The 24,082-nt window shown below is 34.5% G+C and overlaps 4 protein-coding genes and 1 non-coding gene across 7 annotated transcripts; 3 read left to right on the forward strand and 2 right to left on the reverse strand.

The window, feature by feature from the left end:
- The first annotated feature begins 5,819 nt into the window (after positions 1–5,819).
- On the forward strand, positions 5,820–6,179 carry LOC139094466 (speckle-type POZ protein B-like). Its single transcript, XM_070645499.1, has one exon. The coding sequence runs from the start codon at positions 5,820–5,822 to the stop codon at positions 6,177–6,179; it is 360 nt and encodes a 119-aa protein (XP_070501600.1).
- A 678-nt stretch (positions 6,180–6,857) lies between these two features.
- Positions 6,858–12,398, reverse strand: LOC139094338 (F-box only protein 28-like). 3 transcript variants are annotated; one of them, XM_070645372.1, is made up of 5 exons: positions 12,214–12,398; positions 11,516–11,723; positions 10,092–10,218; positions 8,080–8,681; positions 6,858–7,133 (listed from the first exon to the last, which is right to left on the reverse strand). In XM_070645372.1, the coding sequence occupies exons 2-5, from the start codon at positions 11,597–11,599 to the stop codon at positions 7,092–7,094; spliced, it is 855 nt and encodes a 284-aa protein (XP_070501473.1). In that variant the 5' UTR covers positions 11,600–11,723; positions 12,214–12,398; the 3' UTR covers positions 6,858–7,091. The 3 variants fall into 3 exon arrangements, with proteins under 3 accessions (XP_070501473.1, XP_070501470.1, XP_070501471.1); XM_070645369.1 differs by lacking the exon at positions 6,858–7,133 and having other exon boundaries at positions 7,140–8,681; XM_070645370.1 differs by lacking the exons at positions 6,858–7,133; positions 12,214–12,398 and adding an exon at positions 11,904–12,026 and having other exon boundaries at positions 7,140–8,681.
- A 3,166-nt stretch (positions 12,399–15,564) lies between these two features.
- Positions 15,565–15,646, forward strand: TRNAS-UGA (transfer RNA serine (anticodon UGA)). The gene has a single exon. It is a non-coding gene; the product is annotated as a tRNA-Ser (tRNA).
- A 1,003-nt stretch (positions 15,647–16,649) lies between these two features.
- LOC139094313 (uncharacterized) lies at positions 16,650–19,661 on the forward strand. Its single transcript, XM_070645340.1, has 3 exons — positions 16,650–16,925; positions 17,579–18,263; positions 18,644–19,661. The coding sequence occupies exons 1-3, from the start codon at positions 16,724–16,726 to the stop codon at positions 19,302–19,304; spliced, it is 1,548 nt and encodes a 515-aa protein (XP_070501441.1). The 5' UTR covers positions 16,650–16,723; the 3' UTR covers positions 19,305–19,661.
- Positions 19,662–21,781, reverse strand: LOC139094318 (kelch domain-containing protein 4-like). Its single transcript, XM_070645346.1, has 4 exons — positions 21,557–21,781; positions 20,840–21,497; positions 20,633–20,778; positions 19,662–20,551 (listed from the first exon to the last, which is right to left on the reverse strand). The coding sequence occupies exons 1-4, from the start codon at positions 21,668–21,670 to the stop codon at positions 19,976–19,978; spliced, it is 1,494 nt and encodes a 497-aa protein (XP_070501447.1). The 5' UTR covers positions 21,671–21,781; the 3' UTR covers positions 19,662–19,975.
- Positions 21,782–24,082: the final 2,301 nt, after the last annotated feature.

Consider the following 24,082-nt stretch of genomic DNA (forward strand, 5'->3'; position numbering starts at 1 on the left):
GAAAATTTATAAAGCAAATAAAGCTTTACTGTAGACCAGAGATGCCACGACTCCATTTTTGAGGTGTCTGCATCGAAGTTCAGGAGTCCGTACTCTACTTTTTTGGATCCGGACTTCATTGGAGGTGAATTTTGGACCTTTTGATTCCAGATTTTCAAAGTCCTGTCAACTCGGCTGTAGACACCGTCAACTTAGTTTACTAAGATTGCCCGAAGTCTCAAATTTGATGAATATCGATGACTAGTCTTGTTTGATGTCTGACAAAAAATTAATATTAAATTTCTCGGAATTTATATTTTTTTAAAGTGCTTGAAACAATCAACATCCCGTTCGTTTTGTAAATGACTATTTTGCTTAAAAGAATATATTTTTGAGTTTGCTTATAGCAACGGCACTGCGCATCCCAAATTCTCTTTAAGATGCCTATGTCCTTGATAAAACCAACGATTTAGCTTATTAGCGGATAAATGTTATATTTTTCTAAGTGCAGAGTTCGAAGTCGACTCAAATTTTGCATGGAGTCGAGTATTTTCATAAAAAATTTGAGTCGATTTCAAGCTCTGAATATCTGGAATTACTTACTTACTTACTGGAACCATACATAAGTGAGTAAGTTATTCGAACCATGCTCCGATTTGGAGTCTAGGCTACTACAAAATGCTTTCCATTTGACTCTGTTGCTGGCTTGTTATACACTTGTACAAATTCTCAATTTTTTGGCATCTAACTGGCATTCTTTCATTACCGTCACACGCCATGTGGCTCTTGGAGCACCTAAACACCTTTTCCCTTGTGCATTCCAACAATAGGCAGTATAGTATGTAATATGTGTCTCTCCAATATGTGGAATTAGGAAGCAGTTATTCTAGTTAGTGAAAAATTCTCAAATTTCATGACTTTTTGCTTTAAATTTGAAGCTTCTAAGATTTTAATTTCAAAAAATTTTTAATTTTTTTGAAAATTTTTAATTTTTTTTATAAATTCGCCATTTTTAAGAATTTTCAGATATTAAATATGAAAAATTTCACCATACTTACATTTACGTGACTGGTGTCATTGCCTTTTTAAAAATGGAGTACAAAACGACCCAATTATAATTCACATTTGTGAATCTGACAAGTATCTGTACAGTAATTCTGAAAAGTCATCATTTTATTGCTTCGATATAAACGACATCACATGATATTTTATGAATGACTGAATATAGTACTTTTTTTATTGAATTATTTTGTCTCTGTGAATGCCTAAATACAGCATGTTTTTGACAAATTTAGAATTTTATTGTCATGTCCATAATAATTTGAATAATTTGATGAATTTTCTAATTTTTTTTATTGGATAATTCAAAACGAAGGTTTAGAAGGATAGAGATGTCTTCAGACATTCCCTACGTGCGGCAATGGGCCCTCGTGCGCCTCAGCCAAGGAAGTAATTCAAAACGTGCAAATCAGGGATCCCTGCATGCTGCCTTATCTGAATCAAATTATTCACCGTTCATTAACGTATATTTAAAAAAATTACTTAATGAAAAATGTGGACTAGATAAGAGTTTAATTCATTAACTGTATGCCAAGCTAATCCCAAGCTGATACAATTTTGCAAATCATAATCAGCACTCAATATAATACTTTTCATCGCTAATTAAAATAAAATAAAAAAAAAAAAAACAATAAATACTTTTAAATAATACAAAAAACCCAATACGGATATGACTGATCATCGGAAGTTTCATAGAGAAGTCTAGCTTCCCACATTTGTTCTCAGCAGTGATGTCCAAATTGTTGTGCTCCACACATTGGTGTTTAAAATTGAATAAAATCAAATACAGCATATGCTTCATGGAAGGAATTTCATTTATTTTTTGCGGCACACAGTTTGTGCTTTTCAGGAATTCCATATCAATTTTTCTACTTTCGTGGCGATATCTCAACCAATTTCAAACATAATCCTTGATTATTTATGAAATACTTTCTTTGCTAGCCGTACAGATCAATTGTGAAGCAAGACCTCCCTCAGATATCGCCTGAAATTGACATAGAGTCAACCGACTACAAAATGGAGCATCGTCGATTAAAGTCGAATATTTAATTTCAATGCAAAATCTGGGAACACTTCGAACTCTGAGATTTGAAAGTTATTCAGGAATGCATTAAGATGAAAAGGACTCCATTGGGCAGGAAATGTTTTTAAAAGACCTTTGGAAGCAACATTAAATAAGGTCTTTAAGTGCATTTTATTAGTGGCAAAAGAAAGCGAGGAAGGCCTAAGAACTCATGCAGAGGAGCTGTTGATTGAGATAGCATGGCATTTGGTATCGGTAATTAACAGACGGAAGCCTGCGTCGTCTTTAAGGAATGTCTAAGAAAATAATACAGATTGCTAAAGATTTGAAGAAATTACTTGAAATTTAGTATAAAAAAGAATAGAAAAATGCCAGGCATCATTTTGATTCAGGATGTGATTACATTTCTTTCGACATCAGCAGTTTGACAATTAGTCGGATTAATAGGAATTAAAAGGAAAAATTCCTGAAAAGCTTTAATTTATGTGACATTATTTTTGAATATCGTCATTATTTCATTCGATAATAGTCACAGCAATGTCGGTGATTAAAGTTTAAAACATTGACCAATCGTGTAAGTTCTGCTTCTATCATCTGATTTTTAATATGAATTTCAGTTACATATTTTTAAGGAATTTCCTGTTTTTCATACAACACAAGTTCTTTTTCCGAGTAGTTGAATTTCATCAAATTTTAAAATATATATTTTTGATATCAGGCTTTAATTAGGATTGGTTAGTTTGAATATTAAATCCATAACTCATATTGAGAGTATTTTCACGACGCTACTCACTGAATGGCAATTAGACATGGCTTAGGATTCTAAATTTTCAACAAATGTGCCTTATTAATCGGATTTAAATCAAATATAACCTCAAGTAAGTGGTAAAAATGGTAAATTTTGTGTAATCAAGTGGTAAAAAGCTCGTGGTAGATCCAAAAACTCTTGGACAGAAGTTATCGATATTGCATTTGGTATTGGTAATTTGCAGACGGAAGGCAGTGTTAGGGCCAGCATTAGGAGACGTCTGAGGGAGGCTACAGATCATAATTGGTCTGGTCGGTCAGCGAAATAAGTAAGTAAGTGATTAAGATAGTATGACATAAAATCAGAGTTCCGACGGTATGGGGCTGGATTTTTTTTATGGAGAAACCGAATTGTGCTATTACGGTTTATGATATACAGTTGCACAGAGTCAAATGCTTGCGTTTTTTCAATTTGAGAATATGCATGAATATGCATGAATATACACGTGAAAACGGTGTGAATATAAAAATTTTCTAAATCTTTAATTTTTGTTGGAATTTATTTTGTTCTTCAAAAATGATATCCATATTTCAGATATAAAATATAATATAATACAGATATTTAGAGCAAAATTATCACAGCAATAACCTTTTACACCATTCCTATATAAAAAAAACCTTTTTTGTGTCTTTTCATCTTTAACAACAACAAAAGTGGCTGCCATATTTCTGATAAGATGCTTTGGACAGCCTTTTACTCTATCATTTAATGTACATAGCTCGGTCCCCAGCGGTGAATTTATCGATATCAGGAAATACCACGAGAAGATATAAACTTGACATTTGGTCAGCTTCGGAGTTAGACTTCGGTCCCCCTTGAGATAGTTCACGTCCATATAAAATTTGAGTCATCTTCGAGGCTGCCAACTCTGTAAACCAAGAGAATTGAGCAATAATTTTTGAAAATTGTGGGAGCGAAATAAGAAAAACTTTAATATGTTCTGGTATTAATCTTCTAGTACTTATTTGTTATATTGATAAGCTGTATTATAATACATGTTTTGATGACAATTTTCATTATAAAATAACAAGCAAGTGCGTAATATAATTATTTTTAATTTTGAAGCTTAATAAGTCGGACCTTAAGAATCGGAGGTAAGTCAAAAATTACAATAATATAATTTTAAGAATAGTTAGATTAGCATCAGTGATTATAAAAGTGTTGTTTCAAGTTTAATTTAAAAATTGGTTGAATAATTTCATTAATTTTAAATCAAAGATTTATAGAAAAAATGTGAATTAAATTTTAATGATTTTGATAATAGAATTGTGATGACGTTGAGGAAAATACAGACAGTGATTTGCAAAAAAAACACTAGTAGCCAGACTAAAAGGTGCGAAGATAAAAAACAATTCGTAACGATAATTTGGAGGAGTTAAATGGTTGATTTTTTACGCTTTTAATTATTATTAAAACCGAATTGAATTCTAGATCTGCTACTTAAGAAATGGATCACATTTCATGGGATTCATCAAGCATTTGCTAGCGATAGAGCCAGCTTCAGGCGCCAACTGAGGGAGGCCATGGATCACACTTGAACTATATGGCCATCGGCGTAAGTAAGTCTTCAAAACGAACAATTTACCTACAAATAACTCAAAACAAAAGTCTAGAAGCAATAAAATGAATTTATCTGCATGCCATTCTATTTATTTTAACTTAATTTTCATAAAAGTTTATGATCCCCTATCAGGCAAAAAGCATTCATTCATTGTACAGATAGACCACTACGATACCTTAAAGCGGTCCCTTTGCCTTTTAGTGATCACCACATGCTGAAGAGTTTGTTTATTTTTAATGAATTTTATGGCCTATTTAGGCATATTGCATCAAAGGAAGGAGATTCCTGAATAAACATGCAATATTTCCTTATTTTGCGGATCAGAGTATTTGGATCAGTTGTAGTTGATCCTTTGGTGATTGCAGTTCTGTTTAGTGCTCTTGTGAGATTTTGAAATAAAATAAAGGAGTTCAATTTTTGGAGTTTTGATAATATATTCCTCAAATAAGATACTCAAATACCAGCAAATAATCATGAATACAAGAAACCTTTCATATTATCGTCACCGCCTGCAGTGTACAATTAAGAATTTTACAAGACAAACATATTTTGACATCAAAAATGTGAATTTAATGATTAATGACGCACCATTCTCAGATAAATTGGTAAGTTCTCAAATATCAAGTCATCCATAAAATTAATTCCAAATTTTCCATCCATCCACAGCTATTCAAATTCAATTCTCGTCCTGAATACACCAACAGAACTAGAATTTATGAACTTGGTGTTGTGATTTACACAAATCACTTAAAAACCACCCGAAAGTCAAGCTTTACTGCTAAATTTTATATTGTGCTGTCGAACGGAAGCTTGCATTATTGTTGTGATGCTGATGCCAGGCATTTAAATGATAAGCTATCAAGTGAAATTTGGCGATCGATTGTTAAAATTGAAGACATTTTTGCGGACGAAAGGAAATTTTTGTGGAAGGATACGTTGAAGATTCACATTGAGGTGAGTTATGGGAAATGACGGTGAAATGGGATCAGTGGCTTGAATGGTAGGACGTTGGTCTGACGTGCCATAGATCCTGGGAGATTCAAGGATTATTTAGCGCAAATATTGTCAGGATTTTTGACTAAATCCTTAACATATGAATTCAAATTATTGAATTAGCCTAAGAACAGAGTTGGCAGGACCCCAACATGGAGATGCCTCCTCCAGGATTCCAGACTCCAAAGTCCTGCAAACTCTGCTTATGAACTACATAACCTAATCCAGTATATCCTCAATTTTAGCTTCAAATGATCAACAATACCGATCCCTTGAGATCCACCAACTATCCAGCACTCAGGAACTACGAAAATCTCGTCAACAATACAAAATTTAGTGACTTTAAGATTACATGCTCAGATGGAATCACAATACATGCTCACAAATGCATCTTAATGACCTACAGTAACAATGGATCCACGAATGTTCAGCCATACCAGTACTTCCGTTCAATGATTGAAAGTCAAATGAATGAAGGACAAAGTGGCGTGATGAAAGTTACAGACGTAAACTCAACAATCATGTTGGAACTGATGAGATTCATTTATGCTGGTAAGGTTAATCAATTGTATGAAAATGCAAGTGAATTGCTGATTGTAGCTGATAAATATGGCATAGTAGAGTTAAAGAGAGTTTGTGTTGAGGCATTGGAGCAGCAATTGACTGAGAATAATGTTGTGGAACTCCTCAAGTTTACGTATGTCTTGGATATACTGAAATTACGTGAAAATTGCATCGACTTTATTAAATTGTAAGTTTTGAATTTAAATTATCTTTTTGTAGCTTTCTTTGTACAGGCTGGGTTTGGAGATTGCATGCTGTAAGCCTGCTATACCTAGCAGCTTCGGAGTCAGACTTTGGCTACCCCAATCCCCCTTTTAATTTAAATTGATAAAATTTTAAATTTAATTAAATTAATTAATTTTAGTAACTTGAAGGAGATCAGCAAAAGAAGCGATTACAAGGAACTGCCATCCAATATTCTACGTGACATGATTGATTCCATGTTTGGTGGACATCCAAAGCATGAATTTGATTTTATGTTGCCATACATACAACATAGAATTGATGAACATCCTTTTTTTCGCGGCGCAGCTTAATGGTGAGACTCGTTAGGGAGGGGCGTTGGGGACACGGACCCCCAATATCCCCCCCCCCCTCCCCCACCCTTCCCTAAAGAATTTGAAATAGTTTATTTTTTAACGGTTTTTTTTTAGTTTTTAAATTTTTAAAAAAAATAGCTTTTTAAAAAAAATTTAATAAAATTGTTCTGGCTACTCCATTGTCAAGGCACACAGGTTGCTTACCACTGGTCTAGAACAATGTCATGTCCCATAATTAATTCCTGCAATTCAATTTAATTCTATTAAAAAATCCATTTTATTTTCTAATTTTTAAATTTTATTTTAATTTCAATTTTTACACCAAATCTGAAATAAAAATTCAACATTTTTTTTGTTCTAAATTTTTATATTTCTTAAGCTTTATTAAATTCTCTTTTAAAATTAAAGAATCATGTTAAAAATTTGCTTGCTTTTTAAATTTGTTGCTTTAGATTTTTGCCAATGGTTTTTTTGGTCGAATTATTTAATTAAATTTAATTCTTGATGATTCGGCTGGTTTTGATTACTTTATTTGATCTTTTTCTATTGCGTCGTCTTCTTTTCTTAGGGGTCAATTGCTAATGATGTCAATCTTTTGAAACATTTCTTTAAAAAAAAAGGGAAATTTGGATATTTAATGATTTTTAAAAATTGCTAACTAATTAAGATTTAAAGGTTTTTTTGTATGAAATTTACAAAATTAGGGGCATATCAAGGGGTGGAAGAGGGGGCGATGGGGTTGGAAGATCAACCACTATTTTCATTTTTTCACAAAATTTTCCATTTTTCTAGAGATTTCTTGAACAAAACCCTTAAAGGAACCAAGTTTTAATACAGATTAAGGCGTATTTTGGGGGAAGGGCTGAAGTGGGGGTCGAACCCCTCAGTCCATCTCCCCTTTTTGAATCCAATTCTTCAATTTATTACAGTTTTCTAAACAAAAACTCCAAAAAAATCAAGTTTTAATTAAACCTGGTCTGACGTATTCATGAAGGAAGGGTTGTAGAGGGGGTCGATCTTCTCCCCCTCCCCACCTCCGTCCTTATCTCCCTCCCTATACCAACTTTTTTGGATAAAATTCTTCAATTTTCTGGAGATTTTTAAACAAAAATCCAGAAAAATCCAAAAAAAACCAAATTATAATACAGAACTGGGCTCATAAAGGAAGGAAGTCTTGAAATTGGGGTCGAACCCCTCCTTCCCTTACCCAGCCTCTCTCTTTTTTCAAGATAAAAATCCAAACAACCCAAATTTCCCCATCAAAATTCCAAAAGATTTTTAAGTTTCTTTCAAAATATTTCAAGTTACTGGAACATGGACCAATAAGACTTATAAGATGGACATCATTAACAAATAATCCCCTAAAGTCATTCACCATTTTCAGGACAAAAATCCTTCGTTTTTATTCAAAATTTTTCTTAATTTAAATTTTAAATCAATCTCAAAATTCCTTCACAACCTGTCCACAACCAACAACCCCACCACATCATGATGTGCTTGCCTTCTTTGCCTTAAATTTCTTGATACTTTCACTCATTTCACGATTTTTTACCTCAGACTCGTCCAAACGTCGCTTTAATGAATTCATTGATGTCTTTTGATCCCTCAAAAATTTCATCATTTTATAAATTTGCTTTGATTGTGTCTTAATGACTTTAGACTGCTTCTTATACAGCGACACTAATGTTGACATTTTTGACTTCTTTCGGGCTGTTCTGGTATATATTGGGAAGTCTTTAACTGGCGTTGATGTTGATGGCGTCGATATTGATGAACATGATGTATTCCTGGACATGGAAAAAAGTGGATCGAGTGAGGCTCTTGGAAACATGTCAAAAACTGATGGAACTGACGATAATGGCTCAATACGATTCTTTCTTAAATCAACGGCAATTTTCTCATCAAAATGCTCAATTGCCATTGATGAAATGTCACGAAGTTCCTGTAGAATTTCATGAGCACGCAAGTTCCTAATCTGTTGATCGTTGCTGTTTGAAATTGATCGAATAATTCTGTAACACTCATCTATAATTTTGCCAGGTATGAAACATGCAGTGCCGTTTTGCATGTGTTTCTGGTACGTCATCGACAGCATTGACAGACGTGTTTCGATGCATGTGAGAACGTCTGAATGTTTAGCTAGATAATGGTTTCCTGTGGATGAAATAAAAATTGAGATTCATTAATTTTAGAGGATTTTTGACTTGGAGTTTTTTTGGAGATATTTTAAGTGGACACCCTCCGATAATGGGTTCGAGGTCCGGCAGGAGAAATTGTGGTTCAAAAAGTCGATTAGTGGCATAACGTAACAAGTGAACGGATTCTTATCTGTAAATTCTAAATCGGTTAATTGATCAGAATTTCGATCCCATGCCGACATGTTTCTGACATTGTGTACAAGCCAGATTAAATCCAAAATTAGGTCAAATCAGATTCACGCCGACCTGATGTACTGTTGTTGTTTTTTGGATAGATTAACCAATTTGTGCTATTCAGGTGCAAATTTAAATATGCCAAAATTTGTTATGTCCATCAATTCCAAAAATATTTTTAGAATTTAAGAATTAAAGCACTAGCTAATCTAGCTAACTATCGTTCGTCGTTATTTATCCAGGAATGTATTTATTTCATGTGTTATTATGACACACAACAAAATAACAAAAGACGCAATTTTTCACTAAAAGCTGACGAAATATTTGAAGGAATTTCCTATTTCCTGTTCTAATTGTAAACATTTTTTTATTTTATTACATTTTTGGAATTTTACGGCGACAATGGTTTTTCCAGATGGGTCAGTTCACTGATTGTGTAACTTAAAATTGACGGAAGGTCTAATGACGTCCTCATGTCCTTGCAAATGGTTTATGATGCATTAACCTACAAGTAGTAGTTCTAAAGAGTGTAAGGGAATATTATGAAGTTATGTACATAACCTAAAGCTTGAAGAGGAATCGAATGAAAGAGGGAAGAATTTTGTTACAAAATCACAAAACTTTAGTTCATGAATTTGTAAAAAAAGCATTACAGACGGGGTCAACAAACGCTATTTTCAGCGATACGTATTTTCCTCCAAACGTTCCTTAATAGACACTTAATCACAGTGCATTAGACTCTTCATGCATTATATTAAATTGTGTTCTGTATTTCATAGTATTTCAAATTACAAAACCACAGATGCATTTAAATAATAGCTGAATATACAGAATTATACTTCAATAATCATCCTTGACCTGCTCAACATATTTCAACCAATCATTTCCATTCTCATGTCTGATGAAAAGACGTTTAAATCATAATAGGAATTCCTCAATGAAATGGAAATGCCTCACATGTCTCATTTTTTCCCGTTGATTTTGCATAATTGAGAGTAATTTATAGATTGTCAGGGAATTCCCAATTAAATAAGATTGATAATAAAATCAGAATTGTGTATTAAAATTTCACCATTCGCTGGAAGGTGTAGGCATGGGTTAATACCCTGAGCTTAATGTTCTCACACGAGACACAAAATTTCACCACTGGAATAATAAAAAAGCTATAAAATCAAATGAAAATTGTACTCACTTCGCTCAGATTCTCGTCTGGGTAGCATTGCCTTAATTCTCTTCATGTGCTTTGAGTGATAACTGAGAAGTTTGTAGAAGCCATGATTGAGTGCTTGTTTGTTGATCTCGTTGAATTTACGACAAACCTGGGAAGTAGGAAGTAGAATAGAATTAGTAAAATTTAGTAAATTAGATTAAAATTCTAACTAATTTAATCTGTGTGCCTAGTGGGTCGACAAAATTTTTTGAAAATTTCATGAGCTTTATACTGTGTGCCTTTTTCGGTCTAGGCTTACGATCAAAATGTGCCAGAAAACAGAACACAAGTCGATTAGTCGATCCAAAATCCATCTCTAGATCGGTATGACTTTGACTTGATGTCAATTTCTATTTAAATCCTGCGTGACTCTGCCGAAAAGGATTTAAATCAAATCTTGTCCATACTCAGAGTCACTTTGTTTTAGAGCAGGATTTTGGATCGATTGAGTGATTAGAGATAATCCCTAATAGGCAAATAGCATGGTGTCATGGTACAAAAAGTCTACTACGACTAGGGGTTTCAATCCCGGGATCCCGCATCATGGGATTGAGATTTTGTCCCGGGATTGAAATCCCTAATTAATTGCTTCAACAATATTCCCAACAGGCAAAGTGGCACCGGCTTTTAGGTGTCGTAGTCTACCTGTTGGGAATATTGTTGAAGCAATTAATTATTATTTTAATGAAGCATATTTACCGTAGCTTGAGGTCGACTCAGATTTTGTACGACAAAGTTGACATGAGTATTTGCAATATCTACAGTATTTCTATATAAGTGCTTGTCAAATATTAGCTTTAGAATGTTTATGATGCTTTAATGATAACTAAATCAGTAAAAAAAATCTGGAATTCTCCAGAAAGACATTGTATTGGAGCAGTGGATGAGGGAAGTTGTGATTTAGAATGTGTTTGAATGGATCACTTAAATTTTGGTGGGTATATTGGGTATTATTTCATAAAAAATCATAGAAAATTGCAAAGTTTTCCCTAAAAAAGGAAAAGTCGACCCCACTGAATATTTCCCTGCTTTACAGATTGGAATAGGGTGGAATATGGATATCAAACCCGAGATTGGATTGTATGTAATCATAGAGCTCAAGATTAAAAACCCTACATCAAGAAAAACCAATGAAGGAAGGATTTCTGTCAGTTCCTTTACAAATCCAACTTCACCGACCTCAAACTGACTAAATGCTTAATTTTTCTATCACCATTTCCCAAATTCGCAACTTCATTTAATTTATTTTTCAATTAATAGCTGATAAATTAGTTTTTGTCACAATATTTACAACTTTTTAATGACGAAGTGCAAATTTCACAATTCTGATTTTCAATTACAGCATATTGTTTATTATTTAAAGCTTAACACTTCAATAGCAAAAAAATATGACACTTATTACTTACAAGTCTTGACTTTGCAATGTCATCATATGATAGATAAGAGAGTATAATTTCAAATACACAGTCTGGAAGCGACAAAATGTTCATTCTGGAGATCTTTTTTGATGATTTTTGGGTTTATTTGCAATATTTTGAGTTGGTATTTGTGACTTTATGTCCTGTTGATTCACTTGTTGAGTAATTTCTTGGGTTTTGGCGCGGTTTGATGGTTCTGGAAGAGATAAAATTAGGGAATTGATGAGATTTGTTGAGTTGAGCAGCTTAGGAAGGCTGAAATTATGACTGAATCTTAAAGTAACTTTTATGAATTAAAAACAAGATCCAGTAATGTCAAAGTCACTTCTGCGAAATAATAACAAGATCCAGTAAGGTCAAAATCAATGAAATTTACTCCAAGTAATCTTCCCCCTGCTTTTATTTAAAAACTTCAAAATAAACACAAATTTTCTAGCATTTTTTCACAGTCCATAAACATCCACAACAATCTATCCTTGATGTTTTCAAACATTTCTTTTTATTCACAAAATTGCACTTTAAATCTACATTTCCTTAATATTTTCATCATTACATCCACAAATCTATTCAAATTTTCCACAAATTCACAAATTTTCACTCAAAATCATTGATTTATTTTCAATTTTCAAGCCAAACTGTCTATCCAACCTTCACATAACATTTTAATTTTATTCAAAAATACTCACAAATAAATTCAATTTTTCACAGCTTTTCATTTAATTTTCCATTAAATTCTTTAAATTTTCCGACTTTTCTCAATAATCTTTCGTCAATTGCACGTTAATTAACCAAAATATTCACAAAAAATTAAATTGAAAACTAAAATATTCGCGATATAAACAATAAAGAACTTTCTCGACTCGAAGCTAACTTCACGTTGGATGCGAAACTTTCGCATCAGTTTTTTTTTGGAATCTCTTTTTGTTTACAAACAAAGGAAAATTTAGAAAATTTTTAGAATTTTTTTATTTTTAATTAATTAATTAATTAAAATGCATCAGAGATGGAAAAACTTCCGCAGGAACTGATTCTTGAGATTTTCGAGCACCTTGAAGTCACGGATTTAATTAATTTATCAAAAATCAACAGTAGATTTAAGGATATAATCCGTAGTTCCCCGCGAAAATGGAAATTCAATTTGATATTCGACAAAAAAGGTAAAATTGAATCGGAACGGACAACAAGACTCGGACAATTGACAGTCAAGCATTTCAGTCCGCGTGCACATCAGCCAGCATTGCAGATCTGTGGATCCAATATTACCAGCATCTCATTTACTGGAAGTGTTGTGACATTTCCATTTGCTGGTACGGAAATCAAGTTTCCAGACATTGCAATGATCCTCATCATCTGTCACAATCTACAGCATGTAAAGTTTGAGAATCTTGTTGTATGGCCAGAAGTCATTAAGCATCGACCCAAAAATACTGGATTACACGTGGAAATGATTGAAAGTTCATCATGTATACTCGATTTGTTCCTGAATTGTCGTGTCTCAGCACTTTGGATAACATCAAAGGATGGCGAATATGGAACTGGAATTCGTGGTTTCCTAAGATCACAGCCATATTTAAAGACAATCTTATGTCAAGGACAAAAAGTTTTGGATCTATTTTATGCAATGGGCAACAGCTATTGTGAAAATTATGAAGCACTTCCATTTCAACTTAAAATTCTATCAATGAGAGATGTTTACTTTAAACCTTATTATATGAACATCCTTATGCCTAGTGCCAGTTCACTTACATACCTGACAATAGCTGATATTGATCCTCTATGGCAGCATCATGTGCTTGGTGATTTTATATCAAAATGTTCAAATTTAGAGGAATTAAGTTTGAGAAATTTTGCATTTTTGAGACTTCGACCGCCAATATCAATAACACGTGTGACACTTTGTGACTATGTTGGACCTGCCCAATGGATATCCGATCTTGTGAATCTCAAATCATTAGTTGTGATGAGTCAAACGCATTCAATACAGACACATGCAATGGAATTTAATTTTGGTAAAAATTCAGCACTAGAAAATGTCACAATATCATCAGCCGTAATTAAAAGTAGTTTGGATATGCCGTACGTTAAGAAATTAAAGCTCAAAGACATCCGTGATGTACCTGAGAGTCAAGAATTAATTACAAATTTAGGACGAATTGAGGAAATTCAAGTGGAAAATTGTGGAAATGTGACGGACAAAATTGTTAAGGAAATAGCAAGGAGGGCAAATAATGTGCGGAACTTGAGCATCTGTGATGGAACAATAACAAGTGAAACTTTTCGTTATATTAAGGGATGTTGTGGGAATTTAAAGGATTTTAATATGAGAAATGTAAAAATTGAGGATGAGGATGTAAGTTAGGGTTTAGCTAATGGAACTGAGGATATTGCAGATTTGGCAGGACTCCAAAAATTCAAAAAAGCGTCTTCATTATGGAGTCACCTCCCAGTGGGCTTGAGTGCCGGCTCCTCCACACTGGAGTCCTGTCAACTCTACAATATTGATGGAACTTACTAAGTATAGATAGGATTTATATGACAATTAAGGCAAATTAATTAAAATAATAAATATTATAACAAGTTTAGATCTTTTTTTAAAATACTAAATTTGCTGCATTTTAATTATTTTTTTTACTTTCCAGAATCATATGTACTGGGGCTGGCTTCCCAATCTACCCGGAGTATGCTACCTTATTCGAGGTATCAAACCCTATCGTATCCTACACTAGATACCCTACCTTATACTGGTCTACCTAAGATATTTGATCCTAATTGACACGGATATTTATGGATATTTTTGCGTACCCTACCTACTCCACGCTTCCTTCAGTCCAAAAATACCTAGGATAGTGTGAGGTGTTGTAGTAGTACTAATTGGGAAATCTCAGTCTTCTCAAGTACTCTCGGTCTCGAGAAATTGTCTTTAGGTAACAATATTACCAACTACAGTAGGGTAGGGTAGACCTCTGAAATTATGGCTTACAGCCTCTTTTTGTAGGCTAAACGTAGTAATGTCGTCAAATTAGTGATTCGGATCCCACTATTAACTCTAGGTTTGGGTTTGAGTCCGGTGACTTGGTGAATACGCAAATAACGCGAAGCTCTGGAACTTTCAGTTCTATGTATAAAGCTAAAGTTCATTTCTTTATCACTTCAAATCCAACTGATTTGGATTCAAATAAATGCCACATTCCTTCCATTTCTTCATTCTAAACTCAAGAAACATACAAAATAAATATTTATTTTAAATAATTAATAATTAAATTTTAAATAACGATGGGATGACAAATAATACATTTAATTTACTGAATGACGGGCAAGTAATATTCAGTTCTAAAATAATACAGGAATAGTCAACATTTGTATTAGGACGTTTTAATTTTGTAATACTAAAAAAATGTGGGATTTTTTGTGAAAATTGTCAATAATTGTTGTTATTTGCTAGCATTTAATACATTTCCATATCATGCATTGTGTTATTTGAAGTGCAGTAGCCGGAAGTTCTTCAATTTTTAGATTGAGGCTCTTAGTTTTGAGCATATTTGAATTGATTTTTCCCAATTAGTTTATTAGAAATATAGTGCTGTTCATTAATTACTTAATACTTTTGGGAGAGTGGATAGTTCGACATTTTGCTACACTCAGAACAATTTCCGTGGATATTTTATTATGGATGATGGAGAGAGGGTTCCAAAGTTCGATTTTTAATCGAGTATACGGCTTGTGCTGTCCGGGCTAGCTCTTTATTCATTGAACTAAATAAATAGATATCAATAAAATTTACAGAATGCATCAAATGTATCTAAATTGACACACTGAAATCTCATACTTAAAAATAAAAACAAGCAAAAATAGAAAAAGAATATTTCAAAAAAATTAATTCATTCAAAAATTAATTTTACAACAAAATAAAGCTTTTATTAATAAATCGTGATCTAAGGTTTACACGATAATCTTGAAACAGCACAAAAAAAGAAAAGAAACTGAAAATGAAACATTGAAGAAAGCTTTATAGCAAAATCGAAAATATACAATTATTAGCAGTTGTGGCCGAGTGGTTAAGGCGTCTGACTTGAAATCAGATTCCCTCTGGGAGCGTAGGTTCGAATCCTACCAGCTGCGAATTAATTAAAAAGTGTGGAAAAGTTTACTTTTTTGAAGGATTTTAATTTTTTTTTAAATTTATTTATGAAATTTTTTTGGGATGAGAATTTTGGCATTTTGAAGTTTCGGGTTCAAGTCTGGCAATGGACATAATTTTTTTTTTTGAAAATTCAGTCTTTTTTCTTATTTTTGTGTGGAAATTAAATGACTATCCTGACTCTAGTTAACAATTCTATACGAAATTCTAGGTTGACCCTTCCAGAGTAGATTATGCTTACCCAACAGTCAAAAAGAGCGCTTTTAGGCACCGTAGTGGCTGTACCATGATGTTATGGTACTTGCCTATTAAGATTACTTACTAGCTCTAATCATGCTCCTATATGGGACTTAGTTTGCATAAAAAAATGCTTTCTACTTGACTCTTTTTACTGGTCAGTCCTGATTGCTTTCTGTTACTTTCTTTGTACATGTTGGGTTGGGAGATAATTGGTTGTAAGCCATATCCTGATATTGAGGCTGCCACAATTCAGGTAGAGTTCAAAAGGTTTTTATTCTATCCTATTAAGTAGAAATCCCGACTCAGGGCTCAGCCGACATCGATGACTTTAGTAGTAACAGGGAATACCAACAAGAAGGTATGCACTTGCAATTGGTCAGCTTCTGAGTAAGACTTCGGCTTCTTAAATTCATCGAGCAGATTAAGTTAATATATAGATAGTCATCGATGACATAGTACAGTGGTGGGCAAACCTGTGTGCCACGACACATTTGTACGTTGTCAAAAATATTTGGAAATGCTATGAACCACATCGTGACTTATTATCAAAGTGTGCCGTAAAAAACAAAACGTTGCCCGCCACTGACCAACTAGTAAGTAAGTTTATATAAATGATGCAATATCAACAACTTAAGAAATTTGTTAATTAAATTATTCCAATTATCAAAAAGACATTTGATTTTAAGATTCACAAAAATATATTTTATCGTCATTTGTTGTCTGGATTTTCTTTAGTGTGGATCGTGCCTGTAAAAATACTAAAATTGTAAAAAATTCCAAAAAAACTGTAAAAAATTAATTAAAGTGATCAGAAAAAAATGTTAAAAATCCTCAAAATTTTCCTAATTTTACTTCCAATAATCTATGTAAAATCGGAAGAAAATTGCGGCCATTTAAAAAAGAGCAACGACATAAGCTTAAATGATGTTAATTGGCCTTGGCTTGCTTCACTTTTTTATTACTTCAATGGACAGTATTTCTGTAGCGGAACGTTAATTAGTGATAGACATATTTTGACTGGTAAGTGGAATCTTATTAGCTGTATTCAGGGTGTTGTCGGTAGATTTGTGTTTGCTTAGTGACTGAGGCTTTAGACTTGAATGTCTTTTACTAAAAGCCATAAAATGTTAGACTAGTCCTGTTTACCTTAAGCTGCTTTCTTTGTACATGTTGGGTTTGGAAATGGTTGGTTGTAAGCTTTACCATCTCAAGCTTAATTGTGGGGCTGCTACCTTTAAGACAAGATGCTTTGGATAGGCTTTTGCTCTATCCTTTCATTTGCTTATTCCGGCACATAGTTCTGTCACCAGCGGTGATATCCGGGCATCGACTCAATTGGCCAACTTAATTAATCAAAAATCCAGGATGTAGACGGCGTGGCTCTGAATTGGTGACGGATTCGATTTCCATGCTCTATTTGGTTATAATCACGCTTATCCGATGCTGGATTTTGGATGAATTAGTCGACTTGATTGTGATAGAATTTTTGAATATTTCGTCATTAAAGGGTCAAGCTGAAGACACATTCTGGCCTATCTGCAGCCTTCCTGCTCCAATTACACCTACATACTCTTACCATCACTCAATTAGAAATTGCTTTGTCCTTTAAAACCCAAAATTAAATCATTTTACATACCCGAAATCAAACAATTTATTAATCTATTCCTCCACAGCTGCCCATTGCTTCAGCGGATCAAATTTCTCAACGCCACACCAGCAAGTCTTTGTAATCCTCGGTCACAACAACTTCACCAACATTTCACCATTCGAGCAAATCAGAAACGCAAGTGACATCAAGCTACATCCAAATTGGAAGAAAACTGATGGAAATTATGACTCGGACATGGCAGTTCTGACCCTCAGTGATCCAGTGACATTCACAGATTATGTGCAGCCAATTTGCTTACCAAAATCGACTGCAAAATCGGAAATTGACGAACTTCATGACTTGGCAGAGACTGGACACATTGCTGGATATAAAAAGTCACACAACAACCATCAAATTTCATATTTTCAGTCAAAAATTGAGAACATAACTTCATGTCTTTTTGGGGACGAGACATCATGCTCAATTCACAGCGATGAATTCAACTGTAATTCTGTGTCTGGCAGTGGATTTTATGCTCAAAAAGACAGCTCATCTTCATACAAAATTTATGGAATTTTCTCAAAAGGAATCAATGAAGATGACAGTGAATTTTGTGGACTGAACAATTTTGTTATCTTCATGTTCGTTGCTCAGTATGTCGTTTGGATCAAATCGGTGATTAATGAGCCATTTTTGGGACAAAAGAGGACCGGAAAGGAACTGACAGCATCAAATGAAATATTTTGTGATTATCGGTGGAATTATGAACAGTTGAGTATTAATTTTTTGGGGATTTTGAGTTGGATGAGCTGTTTTTGGGGTTAATTAGGTTTGACTGATCATCAAGTCGGTTGATCGATCCGAAATCCAAAGATAGACAGGCCGGACTAAGGGATGGTGCCGGCTAAAATTGAATACGTGTCAAAATTAGAGCTACAGCAGCTTTACATCAGATTTTTGATCGATTAACCGATTTGAGCTATTCTTGTTGACAATGGTGGGTAGACAGGATGGAGGGGAAGGTTTGAGAGTCAACCCCCTTTTTAGTAGGCTTGGCTGATGATCAAACTATAGGATTTTCGTCAATTTTTCTCATTTTCCCCAATTTTATCCAAAAATTCAAAACTTCACCAAAAAATTCCATTTTCAGGTCCGATCCAGTCTACACATGCATCGTTCGAGGTCTAACAATTCCATCGCCATACACCGAACTATCCAGCAACATCTCAGGACGTCATCGTGAAGATGACAACGATCTTGATGTCAACCGTATCCACATAACGAAATCCAGCACAATTTACCTTCCCGACATGACTGAAATGACTAAAAAGTTCCCAAATTCCAAAAATCTTTGGGTCAGTAAGTCAAATTTGAAGTTTGTTGAGAGGACTAAGTTGCAGCCATGGACAAATTTGACAATTTTGTGCTTTAATGAGAATGACATTGAAGAGTTTGCCGACGACACTTTTAATGATTTAGTCAATTTAGAGATTTTATGGATCTACAGCAACAAAATCACAGATTTAAATGAAATTCTATTCAGAAATCTCCAAAAGCTGAGGATTTTTGATGTCCGCAATAATTTACTCCAATATTTACCCCCAAAATTATTCTCACAAAATCCAAACTTGAAAGTCGTCAATTTTAGCTTTAATTCCTTGAAAAAAATTGACATTGACTTTAGTGGATTTAAGAGTATTAAGTGGATTGTCTTTGATGGTAATGAGTGTATTAAGACAAGTTACTGTAAGATCTTTGACTGTTTAAAATCATTGAAGCAGTTGCAGGGGGTGATTGGTAGGGATTGTTGAGGAATTGGTTTATTTGATGGGGGTTTAGGGGTTAAGGGGTGTAGCCAGGGTGTGACAGGGGAGTACCCAGGGATTGGCAGAGGTATATTCAGGAACTAGCAGAGGAGTAGACAAGGAGTAGCATATTTGTTTCCAGGAAGAAGCAGCAGAGTAGCCAGAAAGGGGAGACGGGGGTTATGGGGGATAGGAGGGTTAAAAATGCATAAATTTCAATCATTTAGTGGATATTCTGGGTTTTTTCACAAAAAAACCCTAGCAAAATGAAGACTTTTTTTCTAAAGGGGGATTGGGTAACTTGTTTGGAGATTAACCCACCTGGATTACGCCCCTGGGAAGAATATTCATACAAATGTTCAATAAATTTGATTACTTTTTATTTAATAGTCCCAATTTAATTAATTAAACTTGAATTTCAGATAACAAGCATGGACAGCTCAAGTCGGTTAATCGATCCAAAATCCGACATTAATCCGGCGTGTCTCTGACTTGGTGTCGTATTCAGTTTGTATCCGGTATCAACTAAATCCTTTTTAAACCGAATCCATCACCAAATCACAGTCACGCTAATCTAGGACCAAATTTTTCATCGATTAACCGACGTAACCTATTCCAGAACAGTTTCCAGCATATCAATCCCCAAAACCCCACCCTAATCCAATCTATCAGCATCCTCACTCTGTATCCATATCTCCACTCGACTCATCTTCACTATCATCGCTGTCATCATCATCCTCATCATCATCACTCTTGTCACTGTCCGATGAATCTTCACTGTCACTTCCAAGCCACTGTAATGATGGTAAATTGCCAATGTATGTCCTCCATGCATCACATTTATTCACGTCTAATGAATAAAAGTCACACAATGTATATTGTCGACTTCCTTGCTCATAACTTCCACCAAATATCCATAAATTATGTTTAACAACAGCAATAGCTGCATTCATTCTTGGTGATGGTCCACCGACGTCTAATTGTGAGGTATTGGCACTTGAGGATGATTCTTGTTTTGGTCCAGCGACAGTGACTGTAAATATTCCATCTGTTGTGGTTTTGACAGTTTGTGATGGTGCTGGTGCTGGTTCCTGAGACATTTCTGTATCTGCTTCCTTCTTTTTCTTCAGTTCGACTTTTCTCCATGCCATGCTGCCACCTTGAATGTCGAGGAAGTGAATTTCATTGGAAAATAGTCCTCTGAGGTTCTCGTCATCTTCATCTGTGTCCATGACGCCACCAAAGATGAAAATCTATTGGGAATAATTGGGGATTTATTAAGTTTGGGTCTTAAAAGAGTTAGGTCTGTGACAGAATGTCAAGGAAGCTCATACCTTTCCATTTGGAGCTGTTACACAAGCTACACCACTTCTGGGTGTTGGTCGTCTTCCACCTGGTTTTGTTGAGCTCCACTTCCATTTTCCAGGTGTTTCTTGAAGTATGAATGTGTCTGCATGTGTCTGACCTCGTTCACTTCCAGCTAAGAATAAGGAACAAATCATAAATTGATTTTTTTATGGATATTTGATGTATATCCTCACCTTTAGCACTTGACTTGGTATATCCACCAAATACGACAAGTTTCTCATCATTAACAACACCTAAACCAACACCTGACCTCGGTGTCGGTGCAATTCCATCAGTATCAATCTTTGTCCATGTATACTTATCCATTGAGAACATCCAGACATCATTATGATATAAAAATGTCTGATTATTATCATGAAATCCACCAAATAAAATAATTCTCTTTTTATGTAAAATCATTCTATGTCCACTACGGGCTGATGGTCCATTTGGTGCCTTTACATGCTCCCATTTCTTACTGGTTATTGAATACTTCCATAAATCTCGATAATGATAGAATTGTAAGCCTGATGGTGATGCAAATTCACCACCAAAAATCCACAATTCACCGCCATTTGCAGCTGTGCTGATCATTTGATGTCCACTTCGGGGTGTTGGACATGGTGAGCATTTGATGACTTTCCATTCATTTTTATTGGTATTGTAGCTGAATAAGTCACCAAAACATTCAACTTTAGCGCCATTAAAGAATTCACCGCCATGGAAGTAAATCATGTCATCTAAGGATGCAACAGCGAGGTTTGAACGTGGTGATGGCGGTGCACAGACTGTTTCTGAGGATTCTGATTGGGTTTGGGTTTGGAGGGACTGAACCATGTGCTCGATGTCATCCTAAAATTTGAATTATTGGAATTTAGTTCCTGTAAATTTGAGATTTTTGCTCATTTTACCTCGCCGAGTTTCTGTAAAAGTTTCTTTTGTTTTGCCTGCAGCTTCTTGTCAGTCTTGGCATTTGTTTTTTCAATTCCAAAACCTTTTTTCTTCTTTTTGTCCTTCTTGCCCATTTTTTGAGTTTTTAGGATTAATTAGGTTTTTTGACTTTACAGCTTCACAATTCTCAAGTAATTTAATTTCGGGAAATTTGTACTTCTACCGGTGTGATGAACAGAACCAAAACAAAAGATTATCAAGTGATGCGAACAACATGTGTTGTAATTTTGTAGAGTTTTGAATTTTTTACGACCGTTAATTTTATAGAAATGGTGAAGATTTTTACTCAATACTTAATCCTTAATACTTAATACTAAATTTTGTTATTTTACTCTTAATTATATTAAATCCGAGTAGAACAAGCTGTGATTAATCAAATCTAAAAGAACCTCAAATGTGCCAAGCTTAGAGATGTCCCGATTTTTTCCAAAAGTGTACCGATTTTTTTGCGAAAATCTTCTGGTCACCCTAACCTTAGGTCTAGTCTAGCAATAAACTTGACATTGATGGAACTTGCCATAGACGTACGGTCGGCTAATCGCATTCTGTTCCACTCGGGATATTTAGTATCACTTAGAATATAATGTTGGGTGTGGCTTATAGCAACGGAACTGCGATCGATGATCTGTTGCACCATTCTCTATTTTCTACAAAATGCCTTGATGTCCTTGATAAAGCCAATATTTAGTATCAATATAATTACAAAATAATGCAAAATAAATGGTATGGTAGGGTTAAGTAGGTTAACCCATAGCATCGGAGACCCCAGAAGAAAGTGATGTTGAAGCTACATGAATACTGTACTTATTCCAACTTGGTCAAGCAAAACTCAGCCTGGCTCGTATAGTGATCTGTTTTAGAACTGTATTTCACGGGACTGTCGATCGAGCGAAGTTAACGGCCTGAGCGAAGCTAACGACGTCCGAGCGAAGCTAACGACGGTCGATCGAAGCTAACGACGGTCGAGCGAAGCTAACGACGTTCGAGCGAAGCTCACTTTGGTCGAGTGAAGCTCACGATGGTCGAGCAATGCTTACGACGGTCGAGCGAAGCTCACGACAGCTCGGCTCGTATGGAAAACTATACTCAATACCCAAGTCTGTCGAGTCAAGCTCATCCATTCGTAATCCACCAAACAATTGTGTTCCTAAAACGGTGTGAATATTCCCATAATTCATTACAGTTTTCTGATTATAAATAACCAATTAAATCCAATAAATATTTCCCATACAGCATTAATAGTTTCCAACTTTTTGGCTTCATTTCTTTTTGGTATTTCCACCAAAAATGTTAAAATTAAAAATTTGCTTTGTGATTTTGATTTATTCGGTTTATTTAACTGACTCCGCCCGAAATGCTAACAAAAATTTTGAACCGTATATACGCATGACAGGTATCTCATGTTTTGCATCTAATAAATCCTTGCATGCATCTAAATGCTACATTAAAGCTATAAGTCGTACAAATACAACATTTAATGCATATGTAAATCTGACCAGACCATTATTCTATGTAAATATGGCATATGATTTAACTTATAGGTCTATATCCAATTCCCATCGATCAATCATCAATTCGACATTTGAAATTTGCTCGGTGCTTAATGGAACAGGCACAAATATTGTTTTTAAATGGATCATGAGTAACATTCCTGATTTAAAGAATTATATACATGCATGTCCATATAAGGTATGTTAGGTGACATTTTAGGGCTTTTTTGGACAACCTGTGTGCTGTGGCACAATAGATAGCCTTGTAAGACTTAACTGTGTCGTGGCACACAGATTGCTAACAACTGTCTCAAGGTCTTTAAAGATTTACCCAAAATATGAAGCATAACACAAAATTCTGTAATTTTCCAGGGATATACGCATCTCAAAAACATAAATATTGACTTTAAAATGTCATTGTCAGTATTTCCAGCTGGAAAGTATCAATCGTTGATGAGATTTTATGATGATAAAGACGATAACATTATTACAGTAAAGCTGTCAATGGAAATGATTTCAAAAGATAAAAAAGAATTTAAATAGATTGAATAGATGTCCTCAAATTATATGAAGATATTGCTGATAATGTTCGCAGAAAGCACATGACCTACCCCATGACGTCTTAACTGAGGCCATTCTTACATTGCGTGTCTCCGAGAATTATACTTTACAAACTTACTTCGCTGGCCGTACAGATAAATAGTGATCCATAGCCTCCTTCAGATGACGTCTACAGCTGGCTCTATCGCCGACTTCCGTCCGTCAATTCTCAATACCAAATGCAATATTGTCTCTATCGATAGCTTCTTTCCAGGAGTTCTTTTACCATCTACAAATTTGGATTAAAAGAACATATTTAATAGAGATTCTACAGGTCTTCTAAAACCATGTTCAGCCCATCGAAGCCTGTTCACTGTGACTTGTCTTATAATATCACCATCTCCTGAATCATTTTACGTAACTTGAAAAAACTACTTTTTGACCCCCTTAGTAAAA

The sequence above is a fragment of the Chironomus tepperi genome, unplaced genomic scaffold, assembly GCF_022539635.2.
Source record: "Chironomus tepperi strain 1889 unplaced genomic scaffold, CSIRO-AGI_Ctep_v1 contig_354, whole genome shotgun sequence".
In the NCBI taxonomy this organism is placed as follows: Eukaryota; Metazoa; Arthropoda; class Insecta; order Diptera; family Chironomidae; genus Chironomus; species Chironomus tepperi.